The 16,654-nt window shown below is 43.3% G+C and overlaps 1 protein-coding gene across 1 annotated transcript in view; it reads left to right on the top strand.

Moving 5' to 3' along the window:
* The window catches only part of EYA3 (EYA transcriptional coactivator and phosphatase 3), a 141,921-nt gene that overhangs the window by 82,114 nt on the left and 43,153 nt on the right, over window positions 1-16,654 (top strand). The window contains 1 exon segment of the mRNA XM_043532426.1: window positions 1,631-1,773. Within this exon segment, the coding sequence (XP_043388361.1) occupies window positions 1,631-1,773 (143 nt within the window).

The raw sequence follows: 16,654 nt of genomic DNA, 5'->3' as shown, positions 1-16,654 counted from the left end.
AGGAAATGGGAATAATCAGATGTTACATCTCCAGTGTTCTCTTCATACATTGTTTAACGTTGTCTCAAAAGGGAGCTAGGTATTCCAATCCTAGTCACTGGGACTCGAGGTCCTTTTAGCCTCCTTTGAAAACCCCAGCCTAGATGTTTACCATTTACTTTACATATTTCGTTCCGTTTTATTAGCAGTTGAATGTAGTTTCCTGTTGGTCATTTCTAGGATCACTTGTCTTTCCTTTTTTGAGGATTGAACCGCCTTCTCCCCCCTGCCAGCCATCCTCTGGTACCTCCCCAGTACTCCATGACTTTTCATAAAAAATGGTTTGGTAAGCTTACAAACTTAGGATGTGTGTCATCCGGACTGTAGAAAAATGGATCTCACAGAAATCCTAAATGTTCCCTTGCCTGCTTCTTATTAATATTAGGTCTTCATTACTTCCTAATTGTCCAAACATCTCCTTTATTTCTCTTGATGAAGTTAGATTTTAAAAAACCATTTATTAAGCCATTTAAGAGATGTTACTGCTATTTCACCCTCCTCATTTATGAATGGCCTTACTTTCATGCTAGTTTATTTTTCCCGGATACCTGATCCTGTATTTTCTACTCCATGCATCTGATGAAGTGGGTTCTAGCCCACGAAAGCTTATGCCTAAATAAATTGGGTAGTCTCTAAGGTGCCACAAGGACTCCTTGTTGTTTTTATTATAAAACCCTTCTCATATTGCTAACCTTATTGGCTATCATTAGCTCATTCTTCTATTTTCTTTCCCTATCATGTATTGTTTCCAGATTCTGTGCCTTTCACTGTGGTACTGGAATGCTTTATTGATTGATTAGTTTTGTTCAGTTGCTCCCTGCTCTGTCACTTCAGTACAGTTTTTTAAACCTCAGCTCAGAGATTCAAGCTACATTGTCATCTGCTTGTTCTTTATCTTGTTTTAAGACAAATCGCCATCATCACCTTGATTTTCATCTTAGGATGCCCCAGCCTTCTTCTATACTTGTAGATTTTAGTATTTTCTCCCATTGCACAATAATTTCTAGATATCTTAATTCCCCATATTTGCCTTCATGCAGTCTCATAGCCTCATGCTGCAGTCGTGTGTTAATGTGTTAAAGCACTTACAAATTGTAGTATGGACAAGTCCTAAGGCATTGCTTTGTTGCCAAACAGATGGGATGGCTTTGATTGGCTTGCAACATTTTTTTACTTTTTTAACGGTTAAACATTTGTAACTCTATATCCCTTTGATTAATTGATATTAATGATACTGGCTGGGATTTCTAAGGGAACTCTGTGCTCAAATCCTACTGAAACCGGTGGAGCTTGTCACTAACTCGCTTAGACTCTTCTGAAACTACTAAAACTGTGGGAAAGCACCCTGACTTCCCTGAGATGCTGGGTACCCACAGCTCTTTAAGACTTCATTTGGAGATGTGGGTGCTTGGCACCACGGAAAATGAGGCCTAAGAGCTTCTGTCAGCTGGTATATTCTCCTCCTGAGTTCCTTAAAAAGCAAATGTCTCTGTATTTATAATTAGCACATGTTTCTAAAGCGCCCTTTCAGGTTGTTCTTGTACATGATGAGAGCTGCATAATATGAACATTTTAATTCTTTTTTTTATAGGCCATATGCACATATCCTTTCTGTACCTATATCCGAAACGATGACCCCTTATCCTGGTCAGACTCAGTATCAAGCTCTACAGCAGACTCAACCCTACGCCATCTACCCACAGACAACCCAGACCTATGGACTACCTCCTTTTGGTAAAGCGTCAACAGAAAAGTTGTCAGGTTTTAAATTCTCTTCAAACAATGTATATAATTGTACTTCCCATGCCCATTGCTTTTCCAGCAAACTTCCCAGGCATTTTAGAGGGAAGAACTTACAGAAGACCGCAGGCTTGGCTTTCAATAATAGAACAGTTGGAAATGAGGGAATAGTGTGTTTAGTTGACAGCTGTTCAGGTTTAAAGTGCATTGTCTCTGTGGTGGAAATGTCGTGTTAAATAGATCTTGTAAAAAATCTGATGTACTCTCAGTTAATTCTGGTGGACTGGCAAGCTGACTGCAGGGATGTTTGAAACTTGGGGATTACAGTTTTCCCAAATTATTACTTGACTGCTTCAGTGCTGATTTATGTACCAGATGAAATGGGACAAAGCACCTCTCCAGTGTTGCCCTGTGTAACATCTCTGCACTAGGTATCATCTTTCTTTCCTTTTTGCTGGTACATTAGTACTGGCCTATTGGCTAGTATTAAAAGACCTGTTGCCTCACCTCACATTTCACTGCATGTAGATTGCCTGTTATACTGTCTTTGAGATTACTCAGCTAATAATAGTATTTAGCTCCATAGTTCCTATTATGTATAAGCCACTGAAACAGATGGTTACATGGCAGTAACATTTAAGTTCTGCATTAGCCATTTCAGGGTGTCATGAGTGATTGTACCACTGAATTTTCCTTTGGATTTTCTCATTTTCTAATATTGTGAAACCCCAAATTAAAAAAATTATGAGTCAGACGCCAAGAAATTGTAAGATTGCCGCAAAAGTAAGGAGAGAAACAAAAATCAATCCTGTCTTTTGGACTGTGTTCCAATTTTTGAACTCCCCCTGCCTCCTCTCTAGTGTGTGGGTGGCAGTTTGCTTCCGTAACTTACATGAAAACAGTATGACTTTATCACCCGTTAGCAGCTGGACCCACATAGTACTCTGCAGCTGCGTCCATTTGAAGAGATCTAGTTCTTCATCTTAAGTGGTAGTGGCTCATGATTTTATATGCACAGTCCAGGGATCAGTCCCCACAGTTGACCCCAAGAGACGCTATGCTGTTTAACCAATTCTGGTGCCCAGCATCTCACTGTTGTCTTACAATACTTGTGTAACCCACTGAAATGTGTGTATGTCACGTCTCCTTATATGGGCTAGTCGACAGAGAGTAACATGCTCTTCCTCTCACCAGAGCTCCTACAGTAGGGGCCAAAATTGCGCCTCTCACTGTAAACCTGAGAGAGTTGGCAACACTGTCTAATTTGCCATATTGCTTCTGAAAAATTCACAAAGTGGAAGAGACTTGGCTCAGTTTTATTAGAGACCTGGGTTCTGTCCCCAGCTCTGGCTGCTGAAATGGTGCAAGCTTTGTTATCTCATTTGTGAAATCGGAGAACGATGGTGTTTCTTGGGGTCAAAATAGCCATGTTTAAAAAAAAAAAAAAAGATAGTGGGAATGATTCCTCTTCTAATCACTTATATATTGAGGGTCTGACTCCTCCGGACCATCTTCTTTTCTGCACTAGTGTTCAGATATTTGCCCTTTGATAGAATCATAGAATAGTAGTACTAGAAGGGACCTCGAGAGGTCATCCAGTCCAGCCCCCTGCGCTCAGGCAGGACTAAGTATTATCTAGTTCATCCCTGACAAGTGTGTGTCTAACCTGTTCTTAAAAACCTCCCGTGACAGATTCATGACACTAGCTGGATGAAAGCTATAGAACTAGGAGTCTTCGGGGATGTATGTGTGTGGGGGTGTTTGTTAGAAATTCTGGCTCTTTGGAGGCGGGGAATTGGGTAACTTTGAGGACTTTGTGCTTCAGCACTTTCAGCCTAGTCTGTGTCAGTAATGACCAAGATTTATTACCATTTTGGGAATGTTCATGGAAAGAGGTCAGCTGAATTGGTGGTGTCAGCAGAGTCCCTAGTGGGTACCTACATTGCATTTGGACCCTGGTGTCCATCTTGTTAGATCCTGAGATCTGTGTGGATGATGGAGACTGAATTCCCATTTCACCCAAAGGGGTGATTCCTTTCATGTGAAGCGGGGGGTCAGCACAGAGAAACTTACAGTGCTGCAGCTCTCTTGATAGATAGGTCTTCACTCACATGTACTGTTCGTGAACACTCTGTTCGCTGTAGGAATACATAGAACAATCAGGCTGTTCTGAGCAAAATGAAACAAGAATGTCAATCTCTATAGTCTTGAGTTCATGTGTGTCTGCCTCGCTGTGTATCCGGTCTGTGATTTCAGGATGTTGTTTGAGTCACATATAGTTTTGTGTTAATCTGAGCATTTGTTTAGAGGTTCATTCAGTTGCTACCATAGATGACCTGTGAACTGATAGTTCATTTACTGTAAACATGAAGAATATGCATTGCTCTGTGTGTTCTCTTGTCTTCCTACATGTGTTTCATTGATTATCCTAACAGTGTGTGGATTTGGTTGGGGTTTTTTTGTTTGTTTGTTTTTGTGAAAGTGTTTAGGCCAAGATTTTAAACAACGGCACTTAGATTTAGTGTCTAAGTCGATATTTAGGCATCTAAAGAATTGGTCTGATTTCCCAAAGCACTAAGAGCCCTGCAGCTCCCATTGCCATTAATGCGTCTGGGGAATTCTGCGCTGCTGGGCATGTGCAGAATTCATGTCTGGCCACAGAATTTTTTTCCACAGAAAATACATTCTGCCTGAGAAGTGCTGCAGTTCTGACTTTCATCCACCAGAGGCTGCTATGGTGCCAGAACCGCCAGCAGCATGCATGCAGCCAGTTGCGGGCTGTTCTGGCACCAGAGCAGCCTCGGGTGGGCAAAAGACAGAACTGCAGCTCTTCTGGGGCAGAATGTATTTTCTGTGCGGGCAAAAAAATTGTGCACAGTGGCACAGAATTCCCCCAGGAGTAGAAGTTCATCCCAGCACCCTGCCCATGGAGCCAGGTTAGAACAGACAAAGTGGGGCACACAGGGTTGCGGGGTGTGTGTGTGTGTGTGTCTCCACAGCCTGGGGTTTAGAATGGCTAGTGAGCTGGATAGACTGGGGTATGGGCTCAGGAGCTAGTGGGATGACAGCATTGAGCCAGAGACTGCATGAGAGTGGGGGTGCAAGGCCACATGGGGATGGGAGAGGAGGGCTGCAGAGCCGCGTGGGGATAGGGGCAGATGTGCCTGACTGAATGGGAGAGGCTTGGGGTCAACCAGGGTCTGCATGGAGGAGGCTCCCCAACTCCCTAGCAATCCCTCCCTTCCTCCCCCAAAAAACTTGTTCCATACCTTTCCCACCCACACCCAATAACCCACCAGGTTCACTCCAGGCTCCTTTCCTCTCCCTCAGTTTCTCTGTTACCCCTAACTCCCTCAAGCCTTTGCATTGCTTCTGATGGGTGGAGGAAATAAGTTTCTGTTTTGCAGTTCGAATGAATTATTCAAAGTTCTATATTAATATGCCTAGTAAGGAATGTATTTGTAAAAAAAAAAATTACCAGAATCTTTTTTTTGTCTGTATTGTTACAGACATGCTTGCTGACAGGTATTTTGAAATAAATTATCAAAATAATTGAAACTGGCTTAATTATATTGTGTTATTTTGACAAAATATGCAGAATTTTAAAATATAATGCACAGAATTTTTAATTTTTTGGTGCAGAATTCCCCCAGGAGTAGCCTTTAGTAGGAGCTTTGTATTCTCAGCACCATTTAAAACCTGACCAGTTGTCTGAGTATGGATATAGGAGCCTAATGGTAGGTTCCTATTTTTTAAAATTTTGTCCTTAACCAAATGTGAGGTCGGCATTGAAAGATGTATTGTCTTAACAAATTTAGTAACAGCCCCAGGATGATCTCAGTCTGTGGGGATGGCACATGCTGAGTCTGGTCAACAGGTAGGAGCTAGGGGACTGAGCATACTCCATGTGGATGGATGGAGAATAACCCTGGTAGACTCTAACAAAACTCTACAGAGCATGTGTAAACTTGGCTAAATTTGAGCAGATTTTCAGACAGATGGGAAAAAATACATTTCTGACCCCAAATGCGTGATGGCACTAGAGCTTCTCAGTAAAGTGGTTATTACATTTTTTTAAGGAGAGCATTGTAGGAGGAGGGGAAACAATAACAGAAAATGTGGAAATGGCAGAGGTGCTTAATAACTTCTTTGTTTTGGTTTTCACCAAAAAGGTTGGTGCTGGTTGAACGTCTAACATACTGAGTGCCAGTGAAAATGAGGTAAGATCAGAGGCTAAAATAGGGAAAGAACAAGTTAAAAATTACTTAGACAAGTTAGATGTCTTCAAGTCACCAGTGCCTGATGAAATGCATCCTAGAATACTCAAGGAGCTGACTGAGGAGATATCTGAACCATTAGCGATTATCTTTGAAAAGTCATGGAAGACGGGAGAGATTCTAGAAGACTGGAAAAGGGCAAATATAGTGCCAGTCTATGAAAAGGGAAATAAGGACAAAACAGGGAATTACAGACCAGTCAGCTTAACTTCTGTACCCAGAAAGATAATGGAGCAAATAATTAAGCAATGAATTTTCAAACATCTAGACGATAATAAGGTGATAAGTAACAGCATGGATTTGTCAAGAACAAATTGTGTCAAACCAGCCTGATAGCTTTCTTTGACAGGGTAACAAGCCTTGTGGATGGGGGGGAAGCAGTAGATGTGGTATATCTTGACTTTAGTAAAGCTTTTTGATATTGTCTCGCATAACCTTCTCATAAACAAACTAGGGAAATGCCACCTAGATGGAGCTACTAAGAGGTGAGTGCATAACTGATTGGAATACCGTTCCCAGAGAGTAGTTATCAGTGGTTCAGAGTCATGCTGGAAGGGCATAACGAGTGGGGTCCAACAGGGATCAGTTCTGGGTCCGGTTCTGCTCAATATCTTCATCGGTGATTTAGATAATGGCATAGAGAGTATGCTGATAAAGTTTGTGGACAATACCAAGCTGGGAGGGGTTGCATGTGCTTTGGGGGATAGGATTATAATTCAAAATGATCTGGACAAACTGGAGAAATGGTCTGAAGTAAATAGGATGAAATTCAACAAGGACAAATGCAAAGTACTCCACTTAGGAAGGAACAATCAGTTGCGCACACACAAAATGGGAAATGACTGCCTAGGAAGAAGTACCGCGGAAAGGGATCTGGGTATCATAGTGGACCACAAGGTAAATATGAGTCAACAGTTTAACACTGTTGCAAAAAAAGAGAACATCATTCTGGGCTGTATTAGCATGTTGTAAGCAAGACACGAGAAGTAATTCTTCCACTCTACTCCGCGCTGATTAGGCCTCACCTGGAGTATTGTGTCCAGTTCTGGGCACCACATTTCAGGAAAGATGTGGACAAATTGGAGAAAGTCCAGAGAAGAGCAACAAAAATGATTAAAGGTCTAGAAAACATGACATATGAGGGAAGATTGAAAAAATTGGGTTTGTTTAGTCTGGAAAAGAGAAGTCTGAGAGGGGACATGATAACAGTTTCAAGTACATAAAAGGTTGTTACAAGGAGGAGGGAGAAAAATTCTTCTCCTTAACCCCAGAGGACAGGACAAGAAGCAATGGACTTAAATTGCAGCAAGGGTGGTTTAGTTTGGACATTAGGAAAAACTTCCTAAATGTCAGGGTGGTTAAGCCCTGGAATAAATTGCCTAGGGAGGTTGTGGAATCTCCATCATTGGAGATTTTTAAGAGCAGGTTTAGACAAATACCTGTCAGGAATGGTCTAGATAATATTTAGTCCTGCCGTGAGTGCAGGAGACTGGACGAGATGACATCTCGAGATCCCTTCCAGTCCTGTGAGTCTATGTATTTCCCCCTAATGGACAGCTAAACCACTTTTGCTGAAACTTTCATAAATAAATAAATTCCATCTGAGGTAGATACCCAACATGGAAAATTTCAGCCCAAGAGGTTTAAGTGAAAGCTGGTCTCCATATTGGAAGAGAAGGTTCAAGATCTGGAGAAGCAAGTATCGACCCTGCATTGCATAAGAGAAACTGAAGATTTCCTGGCCAGATGTCAGGATATGCTTCTACGGGCACAACATTCTGAAGATTCAGAGCAGGCTGCGCAGCGGGGACAGAAGGACGGTGAAGAAATTTGGCAGCATGTGACCTCCAGAAGAAGAAAGGGGAATGTCCACGTACCAGCAATGCAGATACAGGTGAGCAACCGTTTTTATGTTCTCTCCACAGGTATGAATGCGGAGAGTGGACTAGATGATACATCTGAGGGAAGGGAGCAGAAGGAGACTCCGCCGATTGGAAAGCATGAGATGCACTGTCCTAGGGAAGGGAGTTCCACGACCACTGCTCCCAAGAGAAGGAGGTGGGTGGTGGTGGTTGGGGACTCCGTCTTCAGGGGGACTGAGTCATCTATCTGCCGCCCCGACTGGGAAAACTGAGAAGTCTGCTGCTTGCCAGGAGCTAGGATTCACGATGTGACTGAGAGACTGCCAAGACTCATCAAGCCCTCGGATTGTGACCCCTTCCTACTTCTCCACGTGGGCACCAATGATACTGCCAAGAATGACCTTGTGTGGATCACTGCAGACTACGTGGCTCTGGGAAGAAGGATAAAGGAGTTTGAGGCGCAAGTGGTGGTGTTGTCCATCTTCCCTGTGGAAGGAAAAGGCCTGGGTAGAGACCGTCGAATCGTGGAAGTCAATGAATGGCTACGCAGGTGGTGTCGGAGAGAAGGCTTTGGATTCTTTGACCATGGGATGGTGTTCCAAGAAGGAGGAGTGCTAGGCAGAGACGGGCTCCACCTAACGAAGAGAGAGAAGAGCATCTTTGCAAGCAGGCTGGCTAACCTAGTGAGAAAGGCTTTAAACTAGGTTCACCAGGGGAAGGAGACCAAAGTCCTGAGGTAAGTAGGGAAGTGGGATACCGGGAGGAAGCACGAGCAGGAGAGCGCAAGGGGGGAGGGCTCCTGCCTCATCCTGAGAAAGCGGAACGATCAGTGTGTCAGTGATCCTGACACAGGGAAGAAAGGTAAGCAGCAGGATACGGACCCTGGACTTCAGGAAAGCAGACTTCGACTCCCTCAGGGAACGGATGGGTAGGATCCCCTGAGCGACTAACATGAAGGGGAAAGGAGTCCAGGAGAGCTGCCTGTATTTCAAGGAATCCCTGTTGAGGTTACAGGGACAAACCATCCCGATGAGTTGAAAGAATAGTAAATATGGCAGGCGACCAGCTTGGCTTAACGGTGAAATCCTAGCGGATCTTAAACATAAAAAAGAAGCTTACAAGAAGTGGAAGGTTGGACATATGACCAGGGAAGAGTATAAAAATATTGCTCGGGCATGTAGGAATGAAATCAGGAGGGCCAAATCGCACCTGGAGCTGCAGCTAACAAGAGATGTTGCGAGTAACAAGAAGGGTTTCTTCAGGTATGTTGGCAACAAGAAGAAAGTCAAGGAAAGTGTGGGCCCCTTACTGAATGAGGGAGGCAACCTAGTGACAGAGGATGTGGAAAAAGCTAATGTGCTCAATGCTTTTTTTGCCTCTGTCTTCACTAACAAGGACAGCTCCCAGACTGCTGCGCTGGGCATCACAACATGGGGAGTAGATGGCCAGCCCTCTGTGGAGAAAGAAGTGGTTAGGGACTATTTAGAAAAGCTGGACGTGCACAAGTCCATGGGGCCGGACGAGTTGCATCCGAGAGCGCTAAAGGAATTGGCGGCTGTGATTGCAGAGCCATTGGCCATTATCTTTGAAAACTCATGGCAAACGGGGGAAGTCCCAGATGACTGGAAAAAGGCTAATGTAGTGCCAATCTTTAAAAAAGGGAAGAAGGAGGATCCTGGGAACTACAGGCCAGTCAGCCTCACCTCAGTCCCTGGAAAAATGATGGAGCAGGTCCTCAAAGAATTAATCCTGAAGCACTTAGAGGAGAGGAAAGTGATCAGGAACAGTCAGCATGGATTCACCAAGGGTAGGTCATGCCTGACTAATCTAATCGCCTTCTATGATGAGATTACTGGTTCTGTGGATGAAGGGAAAGCAGTGGATGTATTGTTTCTTGACTTTAGCAAAGCTTTTGACACGGTCTCCCACAGTATTCTTGTCAGCAAGTTAAAGAAGTATGGGCTGGATGAATGCACTATAAGGTGGGTAGAAAGTTGGCTAGATTGTCGGGCTCGACGGGTAGTGATCAATGGCTCCATGTCTAGTTGGCAGCCAGTATCAAGCGGAGTGCCCCAAGGGTTGGTCCTGGGGCCGGTTTTGTTCAATATCTTCATTAGTGATCTGGAGGATGGTGTGGATTGCACCCTCAGCAAGTTTGCAGATGACACTAAACTGGGAGGAGTGGTAGATACGCTGGAGGGTAGGGATAGGGATAGGCCCTAAACAAATTAGAGGATTGGGCCAAAAGAAATCTGAGGTTCAACAAGGACAAATGCAGAGTCCTGCACTTAGGACAGAAGAATCCCATGCACCGCTACAGACTAGGGACCGAGTGGCTAGGCAGCAATTCTGCGGAAAAGGACCTGGGGTTACAGTGGACGAGAAGCTGGATATGATCAACAGTGTGCCCTTGTTGCCAAGAAGGCCAATGGCATTTTGGGCTGTATAAGTAGGGGCATTGCCAGCAGATCGAGGGACATGATCGTTCCCCTCTATTCGACATTTGTGAGGCCTCATCTGGAGTACTGTGTCCAGTTTTGGGCCCCACACTACAAGAAGGATGTGAAAAAATTGGAAAGCGTCCAGGGGAGGGCAACAAAAATGATTAGGGGACTGTAACACATGACGTTTGAAGAGAGGCTGAGGGAACTAGGATTTTTTAGTCTGCGGAAGAGAAGAATGAAGCAGGATTTGATAGCTGCTTTCAACTACCTGAAAGGGGGGTGGGGGGTTCTTGGGGTAGTTGGCCTTTACATGCCCCGGCTCGTTACATTTAAAACATCGTCCAGCTGACGGGTCACTGGGGCGAGGTGGGTTGCTGGAGAACGGTGTGGTGGGACGATAAGGTGGCTGGAGGGTTCCTTGGGGGATAGATGGAGCCTTGGGCGGCCCCCGGTAATAGGGTGTGGTCTGAGGTTGTCCCTTCTGGTATCCGCTCCAACTGTGACCAGTTTTTTTCTTCTCTGCCACCTCCACCCATTTGGCTCCAATCTCCCCCGCCTCGATTACAGTTTTGGGTTTCCCATCTAGGATGTATCTTTCTATTTCCTCAGGAACACCCTCTAAGAACTCTTCCATTTGCATTAGGAAGAGCAAATCTACTGGAGATTCAACGCTTGCTCCTGATATCCAGGCATCCCAATGTTTCACAGTGTGGTAGGCATGTCGGGTAAATGAGACATCTGGTTTCCACCTAGGGCTCTGAATCGCCGATGGGAATGCTCGGGTGTTAGCCCCATTCTGACTCTCGCCTTGGTTTTAAACAGTTCATACTGGTTCATTTGTGCCTTAGGCATTTCAGCCGCCACCTCAGCTAAGGGTCCACTGAGCTGCGGCCTCCGCTCTACCATGTATTGGTCTCTAGAGATGCTGTACCCAAGGCAGGCCCTTTCGAAGTTTTCTAAGAAGGCCTTGGTATCATCGCCTGCCTTGTAGGTGGGGAACTTTCTGGGATGGGAAGTGGTACCTGGAGAAGGATTGCTAGGGTTTGTTGGTATATTCTGCTGAGCCCTTGCCTTCTCCATCTCCAGTTCATGCTTCTTCTCTTTTTCCTTCTCTTCCTCCACATGCTTCCTCTCTTTTTCCTTCTCCTCCAGTTCTTTGGCCTTTGCCTCCATAGCTCTCCTGTGAGCAGCCACTTGGTGGTGTTCTGCCTCTTTCGCTGCCTCCCTTTCTTTGTCCTTTGCCTCCATTTCTCTCCTGTGAGCAGCTTCTAGGGCTTTTTCGGCTTCTTTCACTGCCTCCAGTTTGGCTAACTCCAATTTGTGTAGTGCCTTGGTGTCTGTCATCTTTACCTCTCTGTTTTTAACTAACTTTACACCCGAGGGTTAGAAATAAAACAAACAAAACTTGGCTTGTAAAATTTTGCTGTGTTGTAATAGGATACCTATATTCTCTGATAGTGATTGTCAGTCGACAGAAAAATCCAAAAAAAAAAAACCCCAACAACAAACAGCAATAAAAAAAATTTTAAAAAAACCCCAAAAACCCTAACACCTTTGTCTCCAGGCAAATAGGCAGAAAACCCCTCTAGTTACTTTTAGGTAAAAAAAAAAACCAACTTCAGATCTGTGAAGACTTGTGAATTTCCCTGCAGGAGGTTAACTACTCTGCCTTTAGGTAGAGAAAACTGCAATTCACAAAAGATAATTCCCTTTTGTCTCTGCTCTGGCCCCAAAGCAAAGCAAAAAAACCTTCCAACTATTTCCAGTTGGAGACCTGCTTTCTAGCAGCCCAAAGGATTTTAAAAATTTCCTTTTAAAATCTGTTTTTCTGGTTCAAAAAATCTCAGATTGATCTCAAAATGATTTCAAGTTAATTACCACTGCTCTGCCACCATGTCAAGGTTCCTTCCCCACTCTGAACTCTAGGGTACAGATGTGGGGACCTGCATGAAAACCTCCTAAGCTTACTTTTACCAGCTTAGGTTAAAACTTCCCCAACGTACAAACTATTTTACCCTTTGTCCTTGGACTTCCACTGCCACCACCAAACGTTTATCTGGGTTTATTTATTAGGAAAGCGTTATTTGGAAACGTCTTTCCCCCCAAAATCCTCCCAACCCTTGCACCCCACTTCCTGGGGAAGGTTTGGTAAAAATCCTCACCAATTTGCATAGGTGACCACAGACCCAAACCCTTGGATCTTAAGAACAATGAAAAAGCATTCAGTTTCTGAAAAGAAGGATTTTAATAGAAGTAAAAAGTAAAAAAGAATCACCTCTGTAAAATCAGGATGGTAAATACCTTACAGGGTAATTAGATTCAAAACATAGAGAATCCCTCTCGGCAAAACCTTAAGTTACAAAAGACACACTGACAGGAATATCCATTCTATTCAGCACAGCTTAATTTCTCAGCCATTTAAAGAAATCATAATCTAACGCATATCTAGCTAGATTACTTACTAAGTTCTAAGACTCCATTCCTGTTCTGTCCCTGGCAAAAGCATCACACAGACAGACACAGACCCTTTGTTTTTCTCCCTCCTCCCAGCTTTTTAAAGTATCTTGTCTCATTGGGCATTTTGGTCAGGTGCCAGCGCGGTTATCCTAGCTTCTTAACCCTTTACAGTTAAAGGATTTTTCCTCTGGCCAGGAGGGATTTTAAAAGTGTTTACCCTTCTCTTTATATTTATGGCAGGGGTTCCAAAGAGGATGGATCTAGACTGTTCTCAGTGGTGGCAGATGACAGAACAAGGACTAATGGTCTCAAGTTGCAGTGTGGGAGGTTTAGGTTGGATATTAGGAAAAACTATTTCACTAGGAGGGTGGTGAAGCACTGGAATGCTTTACCTGGGGAGGTGGTGGAATCTCCTTCCTTTGAGGTTTTTAAGGTCAGGCTTGACAAAGCCCTGGCTGGGATAATTTAGTTGGGGATTGGTCCTGCTTTGAGCAGGGGGTTGAACTAGATGACCTTCTGAGGTCCCTTCCAACACTGATATTCTATGATTCTATGATTTTGAGTTTGGCCTTATCCTTGCTGTCTATAACAATAATGAGAATGGCTTTGTAAGATGATATGTTACATCACATTAACATATGTAGGTATTTTTATAGCAGTTGTGCTTAGTGGGCACTGTAGTTAGGGTTAAAAAAGGAGTTTCCTTCTGAACCCCTCTTTTCATGTATGGTCTCAGCCCAAAAATGAAGGGTTTTCTTTGGCAAATTTGAGCCAGTTCTGTTCAGCCATCTTTGAATTATATCAAATTGGAAACAATACACTACTTCCTACTTTTAAAAACTAGTTTCTTTCACTGTGATGACTCAAACCCAGATGAGCTGTGAAGGTTCTGTCATGGACTTCTCACGGATGCACACATTACTGTGCAGTTTCCATCAGAATTACGTAAATTCATCAAGGCCACATACAAAGATGTGAAGTGGTCTGTAAGGATGAACAACTGAGCAACAGAGTGGTTCAGTGTGGACAGTGGCATGAAACAGGGCTGCATTTTATCTGCACTCTTGATTGGCATCACCATATACTGGATAATGAAGTGTATTAGCAACACAAATACCGGCACAGCATGAATAGGTGGCAAATGCTTAGAAGTACTGAAGTTTAATAATATTGTGCTACTGAACAACATCCCTGAAAAGTTACAAACAAAGACAGACAACCTGGCAAAAAAAGCAGACCATGCTGGGCCTAAAATTAGTTATGCTAAAACAAACATCCTTGAAACCCAAACGTCAATCATTAACATCACATTAAAAGGCAGAAATATCAAGAAAGTAGAACGGTTCATCTACCTGGGCAGCACCATGTTAGCCAATGGAGACCTCAAGAAGGAAATGACATCAAGGGTAGGAAAGGCATCCACAACATTTACTAAACTCAACAATGTATGGAAATCAAATATATATGTCACCAGAACAAAACTCTGAATTTTCAGTTCAAACATAATTTTGGTGTGAACATATGGCTGTGAAAGCTGAAGGTCTATTAAAACATTAGACAGAAAATTAGACACCTTCAAAAATAAATGCCTATGAAAGATTCTGGACATTGATTGGAAAGACTTCTTCACCAGTTAAAAGATCTGAGAATAATCAGCCGGCAGCTTGTTTCCACCAGAATCAGAAGGAAATGCTGGACATATCTGGGGCATGTATAATCCTAGAATTGTAGGACAGGTGTTTGTCTAATCTGTTCTTAAAAATCTCCAATGATGGAGATTTCACAGCCTCCCTAGGCAATTTATTCCAGTGCTTAACCACCCTGACAGGAAGTTTTTCCTAATGTCCAACCTAAACCACCCTTGCTGCAATTTAAACCTATTACTTCTTGTCCTATCCTTAGAGATTAAAGAGAACAATTTTTCTTTCTCCTTTTTGTAACATCCTTTTATGTTCTTGAAAACAGTCTTCTCGAGACTAAACAAACTCAATTGTTTCAGGTTTCAGAGTAGCAGCAGTGTTAGTCTGTATTCGCAAAAAGAAAAGGAGTATTTGTGGCACCTTAGAGACTAACAAATTTGAGCACAAGCTCGAACAAATTTGAGCATAAGCTTTCATGAGCTACAACTCACTTCATCGGATGCATTCAGTGGATGCATCCGATGAAGTGGGCTGTAGCTCACGAAAGCTTATGCTCAAATAAATTTGTTAGTCTCTAAGGTGCCACAAGTACTCCTTTTCATTTGTTTCAGTGTTCCCTCATAGGTCATATTTTTAGACCTTTAATCACTTTTGTTGCTCTTCTCTGGACTTTCTCCGATTTGTCCACATCTTTCCTGAAATGTGGTGCCTAGAACTGGACACAATACTCCAGTTGACACCCAATCAGCATGGAGTAGAGTGGAAGAATTGCTTCTTGTTTCTTGCTTATAACACTCCTGCTAATACATCCCAGAATGATGTTAGCTTTTTTTACACCAGTGTTTCACTGTTCACTCGTATTTAGCTTGTGATCCACTAAGACCTCCCGATCCCTTTCTGCAGTACTCCAACACACAGACTGCCACATGAAGCTGTCCAGTGGAAACCAACTGCTGTAGGAAATGAGGGTGCCTAAAAGAAACCTTAAGAAGAACCCTTAGCAGGGAAGGCCAAAGAGTTGATCTGAACACCACAGAACAAATGGAAGCAGCAGCAAATGACAGAGGAATGGAAAAAGCTGGCTTCTGCCCTATGCACCAACATTGGCACAAGAAGGCTATTTAAATAATAATAAAAAAAAAGTAAAGGAAACTTCTAGAAGCTGACATCTGCACTTGAGCCAGACAAATGAGACTATTTTGCTTTCCTCCGTCCTCTTCCTTCTTTTAAGTAGAACTTAGAAATTAAATACAAACAAATAAAAGTCATCCTACTTGTAAAATTTCTCAGTTTAAATGCGGAAGAGGCTCTCAGAAAATGAAGAGTCTCTTTAGCAGTTCTATCTCAGCCACTTGGCCCTTGTGCAAATCCATGCTGTTACTTATCACCTTATTATCTTCTAGATGTTTGCAAATTGATTGCTTAATTATTTACTCCATTATCTTTCTGGGTACAGAAGTTAAACTGACTGGTCTGTAATTTCCTGGATTGTTTTTATTCTCTTTTTTATAGATGGGCATTATACTTAGAATCATAGAATATCAGGGTTGGAAGGGACCCCAGAAGGTCATCTAGTCCAACCCCCTGCTCGAAGCAGGACCAATTCCCAGTTAAATCATCCCAGCCAGGGCTTTGTCAAGCCTGACCTTAAAAACCTCTAAGGAAGGAGATTCTACCACCTCCCTAGGTAACGCATTCCAGTGTTTCACCACCCTCTTAGTGAAAAAGTTTTTCCTAATATCCAATCTAAACCTCCCCCATTGCAACTTGAGACCATTACTCCTCGTTCTGTCATCTGCTACCATTGAGAACAGTCTAGAGCCATCCTCCTTGGAACCCCCTTTCAGGTAGTTGAAAGCAGCTATCAAATCCCCCCTCATTCTTCTCTTCTGCAAACTAAACAATCCCAGCTCCCTCAGCCTCTCCTCATAAGTCATGTGCTCTAGACCCCTAATCATTTTTGTTGCCCTTCGCTGGACTCTCTCCAATTTATCCACATCCTTCTTGTAGTGTGGGGCCCAAAACTGGACACAGTACTCCAGATGAGGCCTCACAAGTGTTGAATAGAGGGGAACGATCACGTCCCTCGATCTGCTCGCTATGCCCCTACTTATACATCCCAAAATGCCATTGGCCTTCTTGGCAACAAGGGCACACTGCTGACTCATATCCAGCTTCTCGTCCACTGTGACCCC

This window comes from Chelonia mydas, chromosome 19 (assembly GCF_015237465.2).
Source record: "Chelonia mydas isolate rCheMyd1 chromosome 19, rCheMyd1.pri.v2, whole genome shotgun sequence".
In the NCBI taxonomy this organism is placed as follows: Eukaryota; Metazoa; Chordata; order Testudines; family Cheloniidae; genus Chelonia; species Chelonia mydas.
The sequence above is the reverse complement of the archived record's forward strand: the minus strand, read 5'-3'. Positions and strand labels throughout refer to the sequence as shown.